The sequence below is a fragment of the Eubalaena glacialis genome, chromosome 1 (assembly GCF_028564815.1).
Source record: "Eubalaena glacialis isolate mEubGla1 chromosome 1, mEubGla1.1.hap2.+ XY, whole genome shotgun sequence".
NCBI lineage: Eukaryota > Metazoa > Chordata > Mammalia > Artiodactyla > Balaenidae > Eubalaena > Eubalaena glacialis.
Genome location: NC_083716.1, coordinates 65,989,860 through 66,014,866, shown reverse-complemented (window position 1 = coordinate 66,014,866; position 25,007 = coordinate 65,989,860). Strand labels below are relative to the sequence as shown.

At 35.1% G+C, this 25,007-nt stretch overlaps 1 protein-coding gene across 2 annotated transcripts in view; it reads right to left on the bottom strand.

The window, feature by feature from the left end:
* Positions 1–25,007, bottom strand: part of LOC133096167 (DNA replication ATP-dependent helicase/nuclease DNA2) — an 89,115-nt gene that overhangs the window by 59,937 nt on the left and 4,171 nt on the right. For both annotated transcript variants that reach the window (XM_061197652.1, XM_061197661.1), the window contains exons 2-7: positions 23,253–23,345; positions 18,593–18,726; positions 17,805–17,868; positions 8,319–8,440; positions 8,003–8,069; positions 3,847–4,009 (exon numbers count right to left, since the gene is read on the bottom strand). In XM_061197652.1, the coding sequence (XP_061053635.1) occupies positions 3,847–4,009; positions 8,003–8,069; positions 8,319–8,440; positions 17,805–17,868; positions 18,593–18,726; positions 23,253–23,345 (643 nt within the window). The remainder of the gene's footprint in view (positions 1–3,846; positions 4,010–8,002; positions 8,070–8,318; positions 8,441–17,804; positions 17,869–18,592; positions 18,727–23,252; positions 23,346–25,007) is intronic.

Sequence of the window (25,007 nt, the reverse complement as noted above, 5' to 3'; positions counted from 1 at the left end):
AGGGTTTCTTAACTTTGGCACTATTGCCATTTTGGGTTGGATAATTCTTAGTTGTGGGAGCTGTCCTGGGCATTGTAGGGTGTTTAGGTAAATCCCTGGCTTCTACCCACTAGATGCCAGTAGCACACCCCCAGTTGTAACAACCAAAAATGTCTCCAGACATTAATAAACGTCCACTAGAGGCGAAACCACCCCAGTTAAGAACCACTACCCTAAGAGTATTCAGCAAGTGCCCCTGTATACAGTAGGCCAACAAAAAATTCTCCTTAAGGGCTAAAATTAACAATACAGATAATTGCATTTAGAGGATAGAGAAAATTCTATGTGACAAGATTGCCTGATTCTGCAACTATGTATGGTGACGAATGTTAACTAGACTTATTGTCATGATCATTTTACCATATATACAAATATCAAATCATTATGTTATATACCAGAAACTAATATAATATTGTACGTTAATTATACCTCAATTTAAAAAAAATTTTAAAGATTGCCTAAAATGAAATATACAAAAGTAATCTCTTGGGGATGGGACCCCAGGTGATTTTTTTTTAATTACTTTTTTGGGGCTAATGTTGACTGCTTATGTTAGGTCCTGTGCTAAGCAATTTATGTACATTATCTCATTCCATCTTTACAACAATTGTGTGAAGTAGGTACTGTTATCTCAATATTAAGATAAGAAAATTGAGTCTTAGAGACATTTTCCATGTCATAAAGCTTCTTTCTACTTCCCTATTCAAAGCTCTCGTTTATACATATATATATATACATACACACATATGTATATATACATACATATATATAATATATACATAAGTGATATGATGAAAATAATTATATACTTTTATATACATTTAAATTTACTATGAAATAATTATAATAAAAAAGCCACCCATGTACCAACCAAACAGCTTAAGAAATAACATTACTAATAGATGAAGAGCTCTATGCATCTAAGCAGCATCTCCATGAATTACCTTTTTTTTTTTTTTGGCCCTGCCTCACGGCTTGCAGGATCTTATCTCCCCAACCAAGGATCCAACACATGCCCCCTGCAGTGAAAGTGCGGGGTCCTAACCACTGGACCACCAGGGAATTCCCCTCCATGAATTATCTTTTTTCAAATTTTTTAAAAATTTATTTATTTATTTTTGGCTGTGTTGGGTCTTCGTTGCTGCACGCGGGCTTTCTCTAGTTGCAGCGAGTGGGGGCTACTCTTCGTTGTGGTACACGTGCTTCTCATTGTGGTGGCTTCTCTTGTTGTGGAGCATGGGCTCTAGGCGCGTGGGCTTCAGTAGCTGTGGCACGTGGGCTCAGTAGTTGTGGCGCACGGGCTTAGCTGCTCCGCGGCATGTGGGATCTTCCCGGACCAGGGCTCGAACCCGTGTCCCCTGCATTGGCAGGCGGATTCTTAACCACTGCGCCACCAGGGAAGTCCTGAATTATCTTTTAATGGGAGGTAGAGAGAGGAAAAAACTTTATGGGGAATAAAGGGACCAAAACCCCAACCTGAAGGATTCAGTTTCCAAGCAGGAAAAGATGTGTCTGGGTGGAAGGAATTGATTAATAAAGAGAAAGAAAGAAGACAAAGTACAAGGATCAGAACTAGGGAAATAACAATGGGAAAGAAAGAAAATAACATTCTAGGTAATGTTTTTAAGCAAAAAAATGACAAAAATATTTGGATATGTACAATGTGAAAAATGATCTCAAGGTATTATCAGGACTAGAAGATTAATGGTGATCAGTAACAAATAGGAAAGTTGGGGGCCGAGGACAGACACGAAAAAGAAGACAGGAAAGCAGTATATGAATTACAGAGCTTGAACTGAGGACAGAAGTCCAGGTAGAAACATCCAAGAGCTTGCTAGAGAAGTAATGAGAATGAGCAATGAAGATTTAAATAGAATTAGTTATCTGTACAGAGGTGACCACTGAAACCATAAAGATAGGTCAGCTATTCTGGATGTTTACGGGAAGAGCAGAGGCCCAAAGTCTGGCTAGGCCTTAAAAAAATCATCACAGATAGGTAGGAGGAGGAAGACATGAATCAGCGAGATACCTGAAAAGGGAAAGTTGCCGCAACTAAGAGTTCGCATGTCACAACTAAAGATCCCACATGCAGCACCAAAGATCCCGTGTGCCGCAACTAAGACCCAGCACAGCCAAATAAATAAATAAATATTAAAAACAAAAAAGAGTCAGTGGGTGTAGAATATAGCTTATGAAGTAAGTGGAAAAGAGAAGACAGATTTTAAAGATCTAAATTGGAAGTAAATAATAAAGGGGCAGTAAAACCAAGAAGAGAATCTGAATAGCTAGAGGTGATCATGTCTCTGCAAATGAACAAGGTTCCGCAGCCATGTTTCTAAAAGTAAACTACGCACCTTTTTTTTTTTTTTTAATATTTATTGATTTATTTGGCTGTGTCAGATCTTAGTTGTGGCATGCGGGATCACTGTTGCCGCATGCGGGATCTTTTAGTTGTGGCATTCGGAATCTTTAGTTGCAGCATGCGAACTCTTAGTTGCGGCATGTGGGATCTAGTTCCCAGACTAGGGATTGAACCCGGGCCCCCTGCATTGGGAGCACGGAGTCTTAGGCACTGGACCACCAGGGAAGTCCCTACACCTTTTTTCCTTTACTTTCAGTCTAGTATGATCTGCTCCCACACACAAGTATACTGAATCTGTCTTCACAAAAGTAATCCTTCATTGTGAAATCCGATGAATACCTTACTTTTCATTACTTATCTTACTTTGAATTTTCTTTTTCCATTGGATACTCTTTTTTGAGCCTTTGTGACACTACTATTTCCTGTTGTCTTCCTGTTTTTCAGGATACTCCTCAGTCACAGAGAGCTTCCCTTCTTCCTGTTCCTGAAAAGTTCCTGCTTCTTAGTATTCCAGCCTTTTTTTAATCTCATCTATCCAATCTCTCTTGGTCTACAGAAATTCTCTAAAGCCAACTTTCCAATTACACTTTCCACCTAATTTATCTATGTCCCTAATACACTTATATTAATATAAAACTCCCTTGCATTGCTACTGTCTTAATAAGAGTATAGGCTTCTTGGGACTTCCCTGGTGGCACAGTGGTTGAGAATCCGCCTGCCAATGCGGGGACACGGGTTCGAGCCCTGGTCTGGGAAGATCCCACATGCCGCAGAGCAACTAAGCCCGTGTGCCACAACTACTGAAGCCTGCAAGCCTAGTGCCTGTGCTCCGCAACAAGAGAAGCGACCACAATGAGAAGCCCCCGCACCACAACAAAGAGTAGCCCCGACTCGCTGCAACTAGAGAAAGCCTGCGCGCAGCAACGAAGACCCAAGGCAGCCAAAAAAAAAAAAAGAGTATAGGCTTCTTGAGGCGATACTTTTGTTTTTCCTTCAGTGAAACTCCCAATGCCTAGCATACTGACTGGCACAAAGTAGGTTTTCAAGATTTAGTGCAAGAGAAGTTGTACCTACACACATACACACACACACACACACACACACACTAAATGGCTCAAATTTCAGAAAACTCATACAGGCAAATTCATGAGGAAATATGGATGAAAACTATAGTGTTTCTTTCTAGCTTTCTTTTTCCTTTCTTTCTTTTAAAATCCACAGAAACTGAGTAGGTTCAAACTAATTTGGTCAATTTGGCACGAAGTTATTTATAATATGCTTAAAGTGCAGGCACGTTGGAAAAAACGTATTAAATTCATATTTATATTTTGCAAGGGATCCTGTGTTTTAATAATCTATTAGAAAAAATAAGACAACTAACCAATGCTAAAAATCAGTATTGGATAAATGTAATTTGACTTAATTAAGTTGATGAAGAAACTTACGATATTGTCTGTGCTATTGCTCCAGCAACACCACCACAAAGTAAGTTTATGTGAGTTTTCAAAACTAAGACATTAGGATTGTCTGATGAAGGTCTGCCAAGAAGGGTAGGAGCATGGGAAAGCCCAACACTCTTTAAGGTACCAAAAGTAAAAAATGAAACACCTGAAAAACAAAATATAAATTCACCACGATGCTTAACAGAATGTGAGCTGTGAGAAGACACCATTCTTACATAATAACCAATTAACTCAAGGGACTAACTATGCATTTCCTGATTTCCAATGTTTGGCTTAATCTAAGATAAAAAGATTTAAGTGATGCTTACAAATAACCTAAAGATAACAAAATTACCACCTATAAAAAATTATACATTGGTTTTTCACACACTAACATAATGTTCAGTTCACTGAATAAAGGTAGTAGTTGAGTATAATGCCACCTTATACATGAATAGAATTGAACAGTTTTCCAAGGTTTTACATAAGTAAAAGTTAAATTAATGATTAGTAATCTTAAGTAAACGTGACATATTTACAATAACAATGATGGTGATAATGTAAGGTAGAGGCAAGAAATTCAAAAGTGATAAAGCATTGTTATTTCAATTCAGTGTCTAATGTTGTCTTCGAGGAAGAGTTATGACAATGAGAGACTCACCAGACACATGGAATCTAATGAATATTGAATTAAGTTATTGATAATGTGCAGTTGGTGCTGGCTGAATATTTACACGATTTTATAATAAAAGGATTAAAATCATACATTAAAAAAATTAACAGAACTCAAGTATACCTATCAACTAAACATTACTCAAGACATCTTGATATCTACTGAATTTTAAAAACATATTGAAAAAGATACTTGATTCTTAAAAACAAATAAGCACTAACAAAAATTCAGTCTAGGATAACACCTCAATATATGCATTTATTCTTTATATAAAATTCTTATGATCTTATAGTATTTTATAATGATGCTATACAACTTTAGAATATTCATAAACTTTTTTTTTAAAGAAGTGGTTTTTATTTTTTAATTTTTAATTTTATTTTTATTTATTTATTTTTGGTTGCATTGGGTCTTCGTCGTTGCGTGCGGGCCTTCTCTAGATGCAGCAAGTGGGGGCTACTCTTTGTCGTGGTGCGCAGGCTTCTCATTGCGGTGGCTTCTCCTGTTGCGGAGCACGGGCTCTAGGCACGCGGGCCCCAGCAGTTGTGGTACGTGGGCTAAGTAGTGGCTCGCGGGCTCTAAAGCACAGGCTCAGTAGTTGTGGCGCACGGGCTTAGCTGCTCCACAGCATGTGGGATCCTCCCAGAGCAGGGCTCGAACCCATGTCCCCTGCATTGGCAGGCGAATTCCCAACCACTGCGCCACCAGGGAAGTCCCCATACACTTTTATATATGGGAAATCTATTCTATAGACTCAAATACAGAAATCTTAACCACGGGAAAAGCTCACAACAAGGAAATTCATAGCAAATTAAACACAAGTAGAAAAAAAATAGAAATACCTTAATTATGCAGAATGGTATTCACTGAAATATGACACAATTAATAAAAATGTGAATAGTATTCAGAAATTTGAAAACCATTTGGGAAATGGGAAAAAATTAAGAAACAAAATTATATACATACTATAACTGTAAAAAATGTATTTCAAAAACAAAACTAAAAACAAACAAAAACAATTAGAAAGAGAAAAAAATATAGTAAAAAAACTAAAGAGTTCTGATTCCAGCATAATGGCAGTCTAGGTATTCTGAGGAACTTTGTCATTGCAGAACAACTATATCCATTGCTGGGCTTACAAAAAGGAAGAGAAGGTTTCCAAGAATCCCTAGCAGCACCACCTTCCAAAAATATAATATGGGGCCCACTTGGGAATTGTGGCCCATGAGAAAGGTGGAGTGACTCTACATTTTGATGGCAATAGCAGCCAAGCCATTGAGACAGATCCTGCCATTGGGCCTACAGAAGATGAAATCACTGGGTCAGAAACTCAGAGGTTAAAATCAAGTAATGGACTCATAATTAAAGACCACTCAAAAAAAGCCACAAGAAATAAAACAAACAACAAACTAACTAAATAAAGACCATCAAGCATAGGAGGAAGCAAATAAACTTATATATTTATAAAATATTTGGGGGGGGTAAGGATTCAGAAAAATAAGCAAACAAGATAAGAAAGGAATAAAAAGAAATGTAAAAAGAAAAACAGGGCTTCCCTGGTGGCGCAGTGGTTAAGGATCCACCTGCCAATGCAGGGGACACGGGTTCGAGCCCTGGTCCTGGAAGATCCCACATGATGCAGAGCAGCTAAGCCCGTGCACCACAACTACTGAGCCCACGAGCCACAACTACTGAAGCCCGTGCGCCTAGAGCCCGTGCTCCGCAACAACAGAAGCCACCACAATGAGAAGCCTGCACACTGCAAGGAAGAGTAGCCCCCGCTTGCCCCAACTAGAGAAAGCCTGCGTGTAGCAATGAAGGCCCAATGCAGCCAAAAATAAATAAATAAAACAAATAAATTTATTAAAAAGAATAAAAAAAGGAAAAACAAGTGGAAATCAATAGCAAGGTAAAGAAACAAGTCCAAATGTATCAATAATCACAATAACCATTAAGTATACTAACCGGCAATTAAAAGATTTTACTGACCAGATTAAAGAAATACCCAGCTATATATATATAATGATTACAAAATAAATACCTAAAACAAAAACATGACAAAGTAGAAAATGAAAGGATGAAAAAAGATATCCCAGGCAAATATTAACTTGGATCTGGGCAAAAAAAAATTATGAATGGGGGGAATTTGAACAATGACAATATACTAGATGATATTAAGAAAGTTTCATAATGGTAAGACAAATACCATATCACTTATATGTGGAATCTAAAATATGACACAAATGAACCTATCTATGAAACAGAAACAGAATCATGGACATAGAGAACAGACTGGTGGTCGCCAAGGGGGAGGGGGCTGGGGGAGGGATGGAGTGGGAGGTTGGGGTGAGCAGATGTAAGCTTTTATATATAGAATGGATAAACAAGGTCCTACTGTCTAGCACAGGGAACTAGATTCAATATCCTATGATAAACCACAATGGAAAAGAATATATATATAAAAAAAAAAATGTTGGGCTTCTCTAGTGGCGCAGTGGTTAAGGGTCTGCCTGCCAATGCAGGGGACACGGGTTCGAGCTCCGGTCCGGGAAGATCCCACATGCCGCGGAGCCACTAAGCCCGTACGCCACAACTACTGAGCCTGCGCTCTAGAGCCCGCGAGCCTCAACTACTGAAGCTCGTGCGCCTACAGCCCATGCTCTGTAACAAGAGTAGCCACCACAATGAGAAGCCCACGCACCGCAACGAAGAGTAGCCCCTGCTCACCACAACTAGAGAAATCCACACGCAGCCAAAAATAAATAAATAAAATAAATAAATTTATAAAATCAGTAACGAGCCAAAATGCCAAGTATCATCACTTTTACTGACTGCTGCACTGTAGGTCCTTAGCTGGTACAGTAAGATAAGAAAAAAATAAATAGACAAATAAGGATTTGAACAGAAGTAAGAAAAATGATGTTATTTGCACAGGATGTAATGGTCCACACAGAAAATCCAAAGCATTTACAAGTAACATGGTAGCTGGCTATCATATCAACAAGTAGAATAATGGCTAGCTATAAAATCATATAAAAATTAAATCAAGCAATAAACTGAAAATGTAATTTCCTAAAAGACACAACAAAACTTATAAGGTGTCTATGAATATATCTAACAAAAATGTCCAAGATCTGTATGCAATTTCATTCAGAATTCCAACAAGGATTTTTGTGCAACATCAAAAAATGATTCTAAAATGCACATGGAATAGCAAAATATCTACAGTCCTTACATTCCTGAAAAAAAGGAGCAAGGGACTTGTCCTACCAAATATAAAGACTTACTATAAAACTGCATTCTATTATTGTTTTAAGAAGTAGCACTACAGATCACTGGGGAAAAGAGAAATTAATCAATGACTATCTTTAGGGAGGAAAAAAAGTAATTCTGGACAGATTAGGGGCTTAAATATAAAATGCTAAACTTTAAAATCATTCCTACAAGAAAATGAAAAACCAAGATTTTGCCAAATTTAAAACATACCTGCATATGGAGCCATTCCTAATATAGTAGGCATCAAGCCTCTGTAAAATCCAAGGAAACCACCTTCCTTTTGAGTGAAGAAAAATTAGAAGTGAAATTACACTGGGCTCATTATGACAAATGCAAAAGAACAAAAGCATACATTATACAGGAAAAATTATTCTGGACCCACACTGAAACACAGATGTGTTTTCACAATTACGATTAGTATCAGTAATTATAAGTAAAACAATAACTATTCAAAACAATGACATTCAAAACATTTGCCTAAATATAAAAGGACATGTTATAGACAAGAAAAGTAAAAATGAAATACCTTTGCATAAATTGTTTTGAATGCATGAATAATTCCCGTATAAGTGTGTTCGCCTTTCACCTGGAATGCTAGGCGTACTCTAACCATATCAAGAGGGTAAGTACAGATAACTGCTGTCATACCTGAAAAGAAAGCAGAAACTTAAATGTATAAGAATCATATATTATGTGTATATATATATACCTTTCCTATCATTAGTAATGCTCTCAAATTATACAGTAATGACGAAAACCCAATGAAATCAAAGGTAATATTACTGACAGAATTATATCATAATATTATCAGCTGAAAAACTTGTAAGTAAAAGGGTCAATTTGTAAAATCTTTTCAAGTTCTTCCCACTGTGAAGTTATAATGTTAGCACCAAAATTGTACAGCGTTAGTGGATCATGTTAGTATTTTTTAAATTCTATTACTTGTCTATTCACAGGTAAGATATCAGAAAAGAAAAACTGACTATCTCCAAGGCACTAGGCAGGATATTTGATATCCTTATTTTCTCTAATCCTAAAATGGAGAGATGCTTAACCTACCTAAGGAATTCTTTTAAAAATAAAATAAAGGCATTTTTTAAAAAAATTCAAAGCATGGTCACTATTTTCTTTTTAAAATTTAGGTAAGGGTAATTCCCTGGTGGTCCAGTGGTTAGGACTCCATGCTCTCACTGTCAAGGGCCTGGGTTCAATCCCTGGTTGGGGAACTAAGATCCTGCCAGCAGAGCAGCTAGGCCAAAAAAAAAAAAAACATACAGGAATTCTGAAAAATAAATAAATAAATAAATAAAATTTACATAAATTTGTTACTGACTAAACATAATAAAAATATAAATGTCCAAGATCATAGAAACAATTTATTTTAGGAATAAAATCTCATGATAAACAAATTTAGTATTAAGTTCTAGATTTTCATCAATATATGATTTCAAATTCCATAAACTATCCAGGTGATTTTTTTTTTTTAATATTTATTTATTTATTTATTTATTTATTTTTGGCTGCGTTGGGTATTCATTGCTGCGCGCGGGCTTTCTCCAGTTGCGGTGAGCGGGGGCTACTCTTCGTTGCGGTGCACGGGCTTCTCATTGCGGTGGCTTCTCTTGTTGCAGAGCGCGGGCTCTAGGCGCCTGGGCTTCAGTAGTTGTGGCACATGGGCTCAGTAGTTGTGGCTCGCGGGCTCTAGTGCACAGGCTCAGTAGTTGTGGCGCCTGGGCTTAGTTGCTCTGCAGCATGGGGGATCTTCCCGGACCAGGGCTCGAATCCGTGTCCCCTGCATTGGCAGGCGGATTCTCAACCACTGCGCCACCAGGGAAGTCTCCCAGCTGAATTTTTATTTGTATCTTTTTTACTGAGGTATAGTTACGTATCAGTTATTTTTAAAATTAAAAATAATCTTCTATTTTTGTAAAGTACCAAAGAAATATATGCTCAAGGTAAAAAAATTAGAAAATATAGACAATCAAAAATTTTTAAATATATATATTCATCCTCCAGTAATAACCACCTAAATATATAATATTACAAACCTTTTATACAGGGGCATTTACACACATCTAAACACATACACACATTTAAAACATGACAATGTGTTTCCCTGGTGGCACAGTGGTTAAGAATCCACCTGCCAATGCAGGGGACACTGGTTTGAGCCCTGGTCTGGGAAGATCCCACTTGCTGCAGAGCAACTAAGCCCGTGCGCCACAACTACTGAGCCTGCGCTCTTGAGCCCGTGAGCCGAAACTGCTGAGCCTGTGTGCCACAACTACTGAAGCCCGCATGCCTAGAGTCCATGCTCTGCAACAACAGAAGCCACTACAATGAGAAGCCTGCACACCACAATGAAGAGTAGCCCCCGCTCACCGCAACCGGAGAAAAGCCCGCGTGCAGCAACAAAGACCCAACGCAGCCAAAAATAAAATAAATAAAATAAAATAAATTTATTAAAAAAAACCCCACAATAATGGTGTAATTCTATTTTGTAGTCAATTTTTCCTGCTTTACATTATATTGTGAACATCTTTCCACATGAGAAAAACATTACCTGGATGTACTATAATTTATTTAAACAATCCTCTTAGACATTTAGGTTGTCTCCATTATTTGCTACATGATATTGTAATAGTAAACAGTGCTTTGATGAATGTCCTTATAACTAAATATTTCATTATGGATAAATTCCTAAAATAGAATTATTAGGACAATGCATAAGGCTTTTAATAGAAATTGCCTTCCAGAATGATTGTGCTGATTTATAATGTCATCCGTTAGAATATAAGTCCTATTCTTCTAACTTATCAGAAGTATTAGATAATTATTAGACAAGTAGAATATTCAATTATTAGACAATTTTTCCAACACTGGATGGGCAAAAAAACACTCTGTGTTATTTTGGTTTCTCATATGACATTCTTTTTCTTTTTTTTTTGGGGGGGGGGCAGTTTTATAACTTTCTTTGACAATCAGTGGTCAGTTCCCTTCCACATCAACTGTGTAGATTTTTGCAAGTGGTGACAGATTTTTGAAAGTGGTTACCTCCTTGGTACATAGGTAACCAACATATAGAGCTTGTTTGGTGAATCTTCATCATCATTATGTTTTCTGGACAACCGCACACAGATATGGTAGGGGATATTCCTCATATCTTTGGCCCAGACAGCTTTGTTAGGCATAGTGTCAATGAGCACATTGGGAGTTCCCATCTCCTTGCTGGCCAATTTCTGGATCTCTTTGAGTACCTGAGGGGCACACTCTTGAAGTCCACTCCAGGGATGTGCTTGTGAATGTTAATGGCGTATTCCCTGGTCACGACCTGGTTGGTGAGCAGATAGACGCTTCGTCTCACCACCCTTCTTTGCAGGAGCCATCCTGCCAGGCCCAGGTTGGAAAGGAAGAGCTTGAGGTATTGTCATGACTTTCTTTTTCTCTGTAGGCTTTTAACATGATAATTTCATCTTTTTATTAGTCTTACCAAATGAAAATATAATTTTTTTTGCCACAACTTTGGCCTACAATAGCATACTAGTCATATAAAAGTGGCAATTTAAGTGATTTCTGTATTCTTAACCTAATTTAACTTTTTAGTTTTAATTTTTTTTGACATTGTATTATTATTACTATCATTATTAGTATTATTATTATTTTGGCTGTACCACATGGCTTGCGGGATCTTAGATCCCTCTCCAGGGATCGAACCTGTGCCCCCTGCAGTGGAAGCACAGAGTCCTAACCACTGGACTGCCAAGGAATTCCCAGTGTTAAATTTTTAGTATTTGTTTAATATTATTTAAATAGACCTGAGATACCTTACCCCATTTACTGAGAAAATGCTACTGTAACTTGCATCCATTTTTATTAGCCCAAACTTAAATCTATACTAATTTTCAGAGCTTCTGCCACTCTCCCAAAAATCTAAATCAGTTCGCCACTCCTTATACATGGATTAGAAAACAACGTTCTTTATGTTATTATCTAGGTATCTCTCATGGCAGCTCTATCTGGGTGATTATAACATTATCTCCGAGCTAAAAATCTACACAGCTAATATACTGTTAATACTTTAATGCAAACACATGCAACCCTTCGTTCTCTTTTTCTTCCCTTAGTTCTGTCTTGAGAATGACGAAGACTCAATTCCTTTAGACAATGAGCAGAAAGTCAGTTTGAATATGTTTAATTTTAAAAGCAAGCAATACTTTGTATCAAGATTAGCCTAATGGTACTCAGAACAGGTTAGACTCATAGAAGAAAGGCTGATTTACGATCAACTTATCTGTGATTTAGCTGTAAGTGATATTTTAAACCTTCCTTTTTTTAGTTTGCACATAACAATAAAGACTGTCTACTATGTGCCAAGCACACCATACCAGGCACTTTACAAATACCACCTCTAATCCTCACATACCAAATAGCACCAACAATCCTACAAGGTAGAAAATTGAGGCTCAAAGTAGTTATGTGAGTTGACCAAATTCACAGTTTCTGTATCACACAGTAGAATTTGAGACTAAGTTTTCTGGCTCATATCACAACATATATTGCCTTCCCTGTAATCTTCTTTTCTCAAACATTTACTTAGTACTTTCTAAACTTAAATTTTTAGTTCAGAAATTCCATCAGTTCAGTGATTAGAAATGTCAGTCCCTCATTTCAACCAATTTGATTTTGAGCTGTTCATCTGAGCCATTTGTTTTCAAGCTATTCATTTTCAAACTATTTAACTTTTTTTTTATCTATTGGTATTCAAACCAGCCATGTCTGGCAGCCAAGGCAGTGACTCTTCTAAATGGCCGCTTTGAAGCTGAATCTAAACTAATACAGTACAAATGTGATGTTCCTAAGACAAGGTTTGGCAATAATATCACATTTAAGTCACAGCAAATACCTTATTATCCAGATATTTATAAAACTACATATTTTGCAGCTTGGTTTAATTTTTTGCAGCTTGTGCTAAATATTTTGCAAGGGAAAATTTTACAAAATAAAATGGGGAGAGATTATCTATAAACTAGTTCCATGTTTATTGAAAATGGTTCATATTAAGGAGTTTAACAAATATAGAAAAGAATAAAAAGGCTGACCATTTTAAGGCTTGATCATCCTGACACAATTTGGTTGAACATCAGATTTTGCAAGGATTTGCCCAGATCATCACTATTCATTTTATTTCTTTATGCTTCTGTAAATTTTTACAACTCCCATATTTTTTTTCTACTCCCTATCTGGATCACTTTCATCTTGCCTCTCCTATTTGTTCTCCCTGACTCCATTTATTTCTTCTTTCCTTCTCACATGCTCCAAGCCTTCTCATTGTCTTCTTACTGGTTTCAAGTGGCTTAACATGAAATAACTGAATTAACAAAGTGATTAAAACGGTAAATTGGTAGAAAATGAGGACATCCAGAAATTTCTAAAGGTAAAGGAGGCATTAGTTTAAAATCTGTAAGACCATGAGTCAGGCTGAGGAACTGGCATAACCTAATTGTACATCAGAGAATGGTAAAAATAATGCCAATGATTACTATAACGCTAAACTGATGATCTAGTTTTACAATTTTTCGGCCAGTTTACTTCACCATGTTTTTATATGGTATATTTCTTTTGAATTTGAGCAATCAAATCTTCCTAAAGAAAAACAAAACCTTTTAACCAGGATGTTTAAAACTTACAAAGTTTTTTGTTGTTGCTGTTGTTCACTATTTCTAAAAGCAACTCAGTGATTTAAATGTAACTTTAAACTTTAGAATTTAGCAAGATTTTTAATAATTTTGTACTCCGATAAATCTTGAAAACTCCTTAAGATTTTAAATGTTTATTTATCCTTGGAATAAGTGGGAGGTGAGAACTATTCTTCTGATAGTCATATTTTACCCTTCACTCTAAGTATAAAATTATGAAGCCCTCTACAGGCTGGATTTAGACTTTCAGAAACCGTAAAAGTCTAAAAGCCCTAAATACAGAAAAGATTATGACATCTTATATTGTTCAAACAAGAAACAATACTGCACTGTAAAGTAAGTTTGGGGATATCCAACTAAGTTCTTTTTTTTAAACATTTATTTATTTATTTGGCTGCGCTGGGTCTTAGTTGCAGCACGTGGGATCTTTTAGTTGCAGCACGCGGGTTCTTTAGTTGCAGCATGTGGGATCTAGTTCCCTGACCAGGAATCAAACCCGGGCCCCCTGCATTGAGAGCGCAGAGTCTTAGCCACTGGACCACCAGGGAAGTCCCTCCAACTAAGTTCTGATTCACTTCATGATGACTCTGTCAATGCTTTTTAAAACTACCACATCATTAAGTTCCTTTTTCTCCACACTCTCTCCAGAATTTATTATTTGTAGACTTTTTGATAATAGCCATTCTGACTGGTGTGAGGTGACACCTCATTGGGGTTTTGATTTGCATTTCTCTAATAATTAGCGATGTTCAGCATCTTTTCATTTGCCTGTTGGCCATCTGGATGTCTTCTTTGGAGAAATGTCTATTTAGGTCTTCTGCCCATTTTTTGATTGGGTTGTTCGTTTTCTGAGGAATAAGGAATTCAAGTGGCTGGCTCAAGAAATGTAACAGGCCGCTGGCATGGAAGGTTTAATAACATCCCCCCATACTTATGGAGGACCTCAGATCTTTCAGAATGTTTTCACAGAATTCTCTACTCTGACCCTCAGAACAACTAAGAAAGAAAGGGAGTTGGGCAATCATAAGTTCTACTTTAACAAATGGATAAATGAATTATGGAAGGCTCAGATGACCTGCCCATAGTCAAAGGACATGTATGTAATGGAGGCAAGCCACGATCCCAGGCAGTAAGTGTTCTGTCCATTTGACCTCCCAGCCTTAGGCCAAGCTCTCAACTAGAGTAGACCAGAAACGGCCACAAGCAGAACTCAGCTCATTGCTTCTGGTTTCTGACAACTTCCTTCTTTTTCCTCTTCTCTATCCTGTCACTCTTAGTTTCATAGGAACTGGCAGATCAAGATTTATTTCAAACAAGTGAAACATACAGAAAGAAAGGAGAAGAAGGCCTTCCTTAAATATACAAACCTTGATTCTCAGTCTCTAGTTTTTCCTTTTTGAATGACTGAGATTCAACATGTACTGGATTGTAGTTGTAGGATGAGGGAAAAGGTTGAAGTTCAAAAAAGCTTTAAAATAAGCTCTGTTGAAATGATCATGAAAAACATACCATTTTTAATTTTGGCAAATATAAAATTTCCAAACTTATGTTCAAAGACCACCAAAGGTACAGAAGCAAAGATACCAGATATAAATAAAACTAAGCAGAACATTTATTTCAACTGTTTAAAATCATAAAAGCAAAATGTAAATTATAATTACTTAAACATGGTAATAAAAAGAGAAATATTGGTTAATGGAAGCACTAGTCTTATCTATAATAGCTAGAATTTTTTAAAACTCTTTTCTTTAAAAATTAAAATTTATACTTGAAGTTCCTTTGGTTTATTATTATTTTCTAGTGTATATTGAAACCTTGATGTTAACATGTCTTCCATTTCAGAAATATGAAGCTAAAAGCACCATTTGAACATGCTAGTCAAGAAATAATCAAGTGCACGAAAAGGAAATAATACAAAGTCTTTAGGATTTTACTCATATTCATAATCCTACTTCATCTTTCCTACAACCTTAAAAGAAAGAATTTGACCTGTCACTTATAAAATCAAATTTAAGAGACAAAAAAATTTTTAAGTGATGTAAGAAATCATAAATTTTAAGATTTGGAAACTTTACTAAAATTTTCCTTCTGTAAAATGAGAGATAATCATAGCACTTTCCTCACAGTATCTTTCTGTGACCTACATGTCAAGTACTCAAAGATTACATGGCAAGTGCTCAGGTCTGTGAAGGGTACAAAGCAAGTGAACAATACATGCTAGCTAATGTTACTCACCAGCACTGCCATGCCAGTGTAAAATACTAAAATATTTCTATAGCAGTTGACAAATAGCTGTTGCTCCAGCTTCCAAGATCTCCCGCATCATGACTCTGGTAGCCTCTCCCCCAACCAGAGCTCCCACCACCACCACATACCGTCTCCTGATCCAGCCATGAAAAAGTTAGTTGGAGGCTTTCAGAGCCTGTCCTATTTGTTAGTACCTCTACGGTTGGTTTGCCAAATATTTTAGATACTATTCCTGGTTATTTTTAATACTTATTGATCTTGGGTCAGTCTGCCAGAAGTCAAAAAGAGTTAAATAAACATTGCGTAAGGCAAAACCATGGATAAGGTAGGTCAGGTTGGACATTATAAATCTAGGTCCAAAAAATGCAACTGAAATCCTACAAACCTTGTGATAACCACATAGTTAAGATTTTGATATACCACCTTCCAATGGTCTTATTTCCATTAGCAGAAATAAAAACTGTTAACGTGTTGGTTTATAACCTTGCAGATGTTTTTTTAATGAATATTTACATATGTATTTACTTTTTAAAAACCAAAATATGATATAGCATATTAAACATTATCTTTTTTAACTTCCTTTCTTTCTACATATGATGTAAACATCCTTCTCTGTCAATAAATACAATTCTACAAATGTACAAAAAAAAATCTAGTACTGGAAGTATAGAATTCTGACATGGATTTTTTTTACCACTCTTCTATTGCTACATACTTAAATTACCTTTTGGTGTGAGAAACAAAAAAACAATGAAAATCTAACATAAAAAAAAATCAATATAAAAAAAGTTTTAGTGGAAAACATGAATAAATGTTTTTATCTTAGAATGGGGAAGGCATTTCTCAATACAATTCAAAAAATTTTGAAGCCACAGAGGAAAAGACTAACCCATTTGGCTATGTAATACTTCTATATGGGGGAGAACTTTTGGATGATTTTTCCAAAAAAATCACAAATAAGGTTAAAAGACAAATCTAGAACTGGGAAATAAAATAATAGCAACATTTGACAGAAAAAAAAATAATGTCTTAATTCCCAAACTCATAAAAATGAATATTTAAAGAATAGAAACAATTCAAGACTGAAAGTAAGAAATACAAATGGTCAATAAATATTTGAAAAGCTGATCAACCTTACTCATAATTAATTGCCAAATACTAAAAATTTAATAAGGCCCAGTGTTGATATGGTATGTAGGGGAAAGGGCTACTGAAAGCATTATGGAGATCAGTTGTTTGGAAAGGTTTATCAAAAATTAAATACACATATCCTCTGATAAAGTAATTTCCCTTCTGAAAATTATTCTACAGATATATTCACACAAGTACAATGTGTTATTTGCAAAACAAAAATTTTAAATATCCCAAACGTCAATCAATAGGGGACTGAGTAAATAAATAATGGGCCATTTTTACCGTAGAATATAACACAGTTCTTCACAAAATTAAGAAAGATCTATGTACTGATACAGAAGAGAGTCCTAAGATAACTATAAAAGTTCTAATCCTATAGAATAGTATTGGAAAAAAGCACACATAAGAAACTGCTAATAGTGATTGCTTCTAGGGAGCAGAACTATTTTCATTGTATAGGAATATGTATTACTATAGTCATTATAATTTTTTTTAATTTTTTGAAAGAAAAAAATAAACATTTCCAGAAGGAGAACTGTCAAAGGGAACGTATGATTTTCACATAGCTGTAAGTTTAGACTACTCCTTGCATCTCCTACTGTAAAACACTCTGAGTTGGGATATTAATGATTTCTTGCATAATTGAGCATAGGAAGATAACAAATGTGTGCTACTTAATCAATGTCACACATATTACCTAAAGCAAATTAAGTATTTTAATAGAAAATTAATTTGCAGAAATAAAATATACCCACGCCTGTATAGCACAGGGAACTACATTCAGTATCCTGTGATAAACCACAATGGAAAAGAATATAAAAAAAAGAAGGTCTCTATGTGTATAACTGACTCACTTTGCTGTACAGCAGAGATGGCACAACATTGTGAATCAACTCTACTTCAGTTAAAAACAAAAAATTACCCACTCCTCTTACCTGCCATGGACCCAGCCATTAATCTGTGTACATGACCAGAAACTCCCAGTTTTGTAGTAATTAACTAGAAACCAAAAACATCAAATTATGCACTTTTACAGAAGCAATCTTGCCAAATGTACTATATTACACATTGATGACCACAAATACTTAAAGTGTGAATGGGAGTAGTAGGAATAAAATGCTACTATAGACAGTGAAGTCTTGATACTGCTTACTTTTCATTTTAAGATACCCTATGATAATTTTTAAAAAATTATTCTTAAGATACCCTATGAAATTTAATTCATTAAACTCTTTTCTGTGTTAAGATGTTTGAGAGAATAAACTTTCAGTCAGCCAGAAAAGAGAAACTTAGTATGATGGGAAAAGCTGTTAACTTACAGCATTACTCAAAAACAGACTTTCACAATATGGTCTCACTAGTTTATTTAATAAGAAAATCCAAAGTTGCAATGTTCCTCTCCTACAACTGAGAAACAAAAAGCATATCAAAAAGCTATTAATATTTTATGGATTTATTATTAGCTACTTGAAGGATACTTTGGCTCTTCTTCATAAGTATGAACATAAACAATTTACTCAAAAATGACTAACAATCCTGGAACAGATAACTCCAAAACCAAGTTATATTTAAAAACTTAAACTATCACAAGCCTTAGTCTTTCAAAAAGGCATTACTTTATCCATTCATCCAAAGTAACTTTAAAGGTCAAAGCAAATGCCTTGTCAATTAAGTACGATATTCAAAGACACAAAAGAGGAAAACAAGATAAAGGTTCAAGTACCGTTTTATAATGCTCAAATGCCATAAACTGGATTGCACCATAAGGAAAAATTCGAATCATCATTGCACCATTCCCTTTATACAATCCAAGGTATCCCTCCTTTTGGGGAACAGCACGCAATGCAGAAAATACTCCTATTTTTAAAAAGATTTTTAGAAGAAAAATACTATTAAAACAGAGAAAACTACCTAAATTCAAATTTTCATGACAATCACAGATAAAGATTACTATGCCATCATTCATGATATAATTTTGCTTGAGGAATTACATGAACAGTAATTTCTGTATAACAGTTAAAGCTACTTAAAATACATCATATGTCCAAATTATGTAAATATTCCTCATGTAAAAATATAAAACATACTATAGCAAGAACAGCTATGAATTATAGTAAATTATATTTATAATTATTGTAAATTATATTAATCTCTAGCAACCTAAAAGAATATTAATAGAAATATATTCAACATCCAGATAATGCACTGCGGATGACTATCTGGAAGGACGAAGGAAGGTTTCCCAGACTGACCCAGATACCTGTGTGGTTTGTTTATGAAAGAAGCTGCTAAATAAAAGAAACAAATAAAAAACCTACCAATTAAAAAACTATTTAAATTGGGGGGCAAATTTTCATTAGTAGTATACTTTAATTAGGAATACAGATAAACAAAGGCCTGAGTTCTGATCCGATATACTGATATGTTTATTATTCTAATAATGTCAATCACTAATCCTATTTGCAGTACAGACTTCTACATTCCATTATTAAACTATTTAAATTCCAATATTAAACTATTTAAATTTAGGTTCCTTTCCAAATTTTTCAAACAAAAATTAGATCAAATATGAAAGTAAATCACTGGGCTCATTTCGAAGTTTAGAATTCAAGTAACCTTTTGATCCCTTCGCAGAAATCAAAACTGTAGGTACTTACTAACATCCAAGAAAAGATATACTCTAAAAGCATTTTTAATAAGCAGATATCTAAGTGGACTAATAATGTATTAAAAAGAATTCTATTTGGGAAGTTCCCTGGTGGCCTAGCAATTAGGATTCCAGGCTTTCACTGTCGTGGTCCGGGGTCAATCCCTGGTCGGGGAACTGAGATGTCGCAAGCCACGTGGTGCGGCCAGGGGAAAAAAAAAAAAATAGAATTCTACTATATATATATATATATATATATATATATACACACATACAGCTATATGTATAATATAAAGTTCTTCCAAAATACATGAATAATACAACTAAATATATTCACCCCTCCCTAAAAAAAATTCTATCAAAGACATCCTCTTGCTGGAAGAGAAGACTAATGATAAGCCCAGTTTAATTTTATTCAAATGTGTTTGTAATAATTTAAGGGTAATCAAACTTAGAACAGTGGCCACCTAGCAGGAACAGGAAGGCTGACGATGAGAGAGAGGAGGTTTCAACTGTACTGATGATGTTTATTTCTGAAGTTCTGCACAGCTCCCCATATGTTTATTATATTATTCTCTAAAACTCTTTGATTGTTACAAATATTTAAAGAGAAATCATTAGTAGAAGTGAAATAAAGTTATTTCAAAAAAAGGAAATCCAAGGACTTCCGTGGTGGTCCAGTGGTTAAGACTGCACTTCCAGTGCAGAGGAGCACAAGTTCGATCCCTGAGGGGGGCAACTAGGATCCCACATGCCATGGGGCCAATAAATAAATAAAATTTTTTTTAAAAAAAGGAAATCCAGGAAACAAGGAGCAGGGGAGGGTGGCTGGGGAGGATACAAGAAAAGCACAATGAACAGAAAACATAAATCTATGATTGAAAAAAAAAATCTAAAAGATATAAATCCTTCTATTAAAAGCCAAAGACTCTCAAATTCTGTTAAAAGGCAATGTCTAACCAAATGCTTTTCACAAAAATCTCACCTAAAACAAAATAACACAGAAAGACAAACAGAGGAAGACTGGATGTTGAATGTTTTCGAATGGCATTTAAATATCCATTGAGATAATTACGTTATTTTTCTCCTTCAACCTATAGTCTGTACTATTTTTACTTTGGGAAATTGAGATTTTCTTTACGGCATAACACTGAACCAATTTTTGCATGTGTTACAAGCATATTTGGAAAGAATATGTATTCTCTGCAGGGTGCAAAGTCCTCTTGTCTATGTTATATCAAGCTTGTGTGTTATTTAGATCCTTTTCTGTATCTTTATTTTGTCAACATAGGATTACAAGGAACTAACAGTTGGTAAAATATAAGCATATGCTTGTGTATATATACATAAGCTCTGAAGGAAAATGGAAGAAAACTGTAAATGCTTGATTCTAATGAGAGGACAAGGAGGAAGACATTTGCTTTTGTACTTTTTGAATTATGAACTTGTGAAAATATTATACGTTCAAAAAATAAAAATAAATAAAATGTAAAAATAACAAAATTTAAAGGATTTTTAAAGAATCCTATTATGATTCATCTACCTGTTTTTACATCACATTGACTGTAAAAAGTTAAATGGAGGTCAAAGATTTTTAATATATTACAGGAAAAAATTCTTTACACTCGGTGCAAATTGGGGAAGAAGAAATTCTAATTATACCCCTTCCTTTTCATTTGGCCACAATAATTTTGATTCAAAATAAAAAGTAGTTTTTGATGCCTTGGAAATAACGCCATACACTTTTTAAAAGAAGCTAAAGTAAAAGTTTTATTCAATAGCATATCTTTATCATCTTTGACTGTGAAAAATCATGTTTTTAAATTTAAGCAAAACTGAAAAACTATCTTATGCATGTAAAAAGGGAGGCACCTAGAATAAAATGCCCAACAATATTTTTAAAATAAATTAATAAGCCACTAATACTTTTCTTTTGGCTTGTATAAAGATACAGGAAACTCCATACACTACACCAATAGTTCATTGTTGCACTACAGGAATTCTGTTTCAAATTTTGCATGCCTTGTAGGGTACACTGTAACCCGTGGCATGCAGCCCTGTAGAGCGTGAAATCTAATGTGAATATGTAAACTAACGATCACAAATCAGAAAACAAAACAACATACATCAGCATGGGGAGAAGTTTAAAAGAATAAAACAATACCGCTCAGACATTCATATGCTGGGTCACTGTCAAACACCACGAGATATTGGGTAATATAATTCATCTCCTTTTCACCCTCAATTTAGACTACAAAAGAAAATCATTTCCTTCCTTTCCAGTTTTACATAATCTCTCAATAAGTTCAAAGGTCTGATTCTTTCTATACATGAGCAGTACACTGTGAAGATATAGAATTCATTTCTGGACACAAAGATATTAGCAAAATTTTTCTTTCAATTTAAAGAACAGACTTACTTTGTATTAAAAATATTGACAGGAAAATGAGACGATAAATATAAAATCACATTAAAAAACCCAATTGTTAAAATAATTGATTCTTATTCACTCTGTTAAATATCTTTCTTAAAAATGATGCATAGATCATGCAGAGCACACATCATTCCCATTACTGAAGCATGAAACTGTAAAGCAATGGAGTGGTATGAGTTAGTTGCCTTGACCTAACTTCTTTCTTGGTCTCTATCCACATTAAATTTTTTCTTTTAAACCTTTTTCCCTCCAATTGAAAATTTAATATATGTTCAACATGTATTACAAATTAGCTTAGAGGAAAAAAATTACCTAGAATCTCACCACTGAAAATTAACCACTTAATGTTCATATTTCTCCTTCTAGCCTTTTGTCTAAACACGTTTACTTAGATAAAATGCAATAGATTAAACCATTTGCAATATTTTTTCATTTAACTAATATATTATGAACATTCTTCCTAGTCAATTAATATTCTTTTACAATTTTTTACGATTGCAAAATAGTCTATTATATGGACTTACTTATTTAAGTAATACTTATTATTTAACTTAGCCAATTCCCTATTATTAAACATTTTGGTTGGCTCTTTTTTTTTTTTAACCAACATAAAAAATGCTTTGATTCTTGTATATACATATTTGAGCACATTTCTGATTACTCTCTTGAAACAACCTCCTAGAACTAGAATTGCAAGGCCAAAGAATATGTATCTTTTCAAGACTTTTGATGCATATTACCAAAATGCCCTCCAAAAAGGCTATAAAAAATCCTTACTCCCACCAATGATATATTAGAGTGTCCATGTTAATTATAATAGCTGATTTTTATGTTTACAAGGAACAACTAAGGACTCGATATTTTTTTTAACAATGCAAGTTTATCCATATATACTAATTGCATTGGATTCTGCTTGCCCTAAGACATCTGCAACACATGCTTAAGTGTTTAAAGGAATAAACCTTATCTCTATCACTAGTTGGATTTCCTTTTTTTAAATCAAGCTGAGCTATTATGTGTGTCCATTAAGGATGTGATTTGTTAAGCTCAATAAACAAATATGTAGTACTTACTTCAATGATTCAAAGATTTTAGAGTACATTAGTACCCTAAAATGATAAACATATATAACCACTATTGCAAATGAAACGATTAAAATGGATAAGAGATACATCCCTCGTAAAATCTGCCCCCAAACTTGAACTCCCTTTTGTGTCCTCTTTCCACTATAATTCACAACTAGAAACGAAGACAGCAGATGGATAACATTTTCGTTTTTCTCTTTAGCATCCATTAACTCACCCAAGTGTTTGTAATGGTGATTGTGAGCTTGTAATAAAACCTTCACTCGATCCAAAGGAGCAACTGTTGTTTTGGCACAGCATCCAGCAATACCTAAAAAATTTGAAAAGATCAGGAAGAAATTCCACACCATTTCTTTCCAGATGGAAATCATTATTTAGAGGCTAGCACACCCTCTAATCTCTAATTTGATCTCCATGGGTAGAACTGCCCAGTAGCAGGGATATATAGATGATGGGCCCCCATTCTCTACAATTTAATTATTGAGCATGTCAGACTTAATAAGTTTGAAGAGTGTAAATCTGCCCCCTAATTCCTGATGAACACTGGAATCTTGCTAAATGTGGTTATGGAGACGGACACTTGGAGGGATTTACCCACCTATAAGCCTCTGTTTGAAATAACATCTTCTTCTTCCGGATGACTTCTCATTGAAATAATCGAATTTCACCCGTAAAATTCAGTCATTCATTTATCCACTCAGCAATTATGTATTTGGTCCCTACCACATGCCACTGTGTAGACATGTGGATGACTGTAAAGTGCATACATGGGCTTTAGCATAAATCAGAATCCAGGTGAGCCCTAATAGCTTGGCACGCTTCTAAGGTGACAATACATAAAGATTTTTTGCTACAGACTGTTTGTGTCCCCTCAAAATTCATATGTTGAAAACTAATTCCTAGTGATGGTATTTAGAGGTGGGAGGTGGTATTAGAGGAGGTGATTAGGACCCTCATGAACGGAATTAATGCCCTTATAAAAGAGGCCCCAGAGGGACTTCCCTGGAGGTCCAGTGGTTAAGGCTCTGTGTTTCCACTGCAGGGGGCACGGGTTCGATCCCTGGTCGGGGAACTAGGATTCCGCAGGCTGTGCGGTGCGGCCAAAAAAAAAAAAGAGGCCCCAGAGAGATCCCTGGCCCCTTCCACCATGTAGAAACACCAGCTATGAGGAAGCAGGTCCTCCCCAGATATTTGCTGGCACCATGACCTTGGACTTCCCAGTTTCCAGAACTATGAGAAAGAAGTTTGTTGTTTATAAGTCACCCAGATTACAGTATTTTTGTTATAGTAGCCTGAACCATCTAAGACACTTTTGTAAAGTACCTTACATGTAGTAAGCACTCAAACAAATGAGTTGTTACTATTATAAAAAGGTGGACAAAAAAGTCCTTCGTGCCTTTTTTATGGTTATGTTAAGCTCTTCATCATTGCATGTTTGTTAAGGAAGGTACAAGAGGACTGGGATATTGTGAGTCTCTTTACTACTGTGTCCCCAGAGACCAGTTCAGGGCCTGGCACCTAACAGGTACTGGATACCTGTTTATTGAATGAATGAAGAGTCTTACTTTACAAACTTTTAAAAATATAAGACAAAATCACTCAAAATCCACACACATTTACTTAATAGCTCAGCATGTAACTGATCCTAAAATGCATATTCTGAAATACCCAAAAATAAAATGCCTATTTGTACTCAAATATTAAATCCACATATAAGTTTCTATATCAAGCATCTCTTATCTGAACTAATGGAAATAACAGTCATGGCCACTCAAAATTGAGGATAAGCTAAAAATAATTTTCATTCGGGTATATTTGGTTTCAGAATAATTTTTTATATTATTATCTTCCCATTCATTATGAAATAACCATATAAAAATTATTTAGAATCTGTTGAATAAGTAGTTTCCTTTAATAATATCTTCACTTGCTTATCACATCACTTTATAGCTCAATTAATCATCACAAAAGT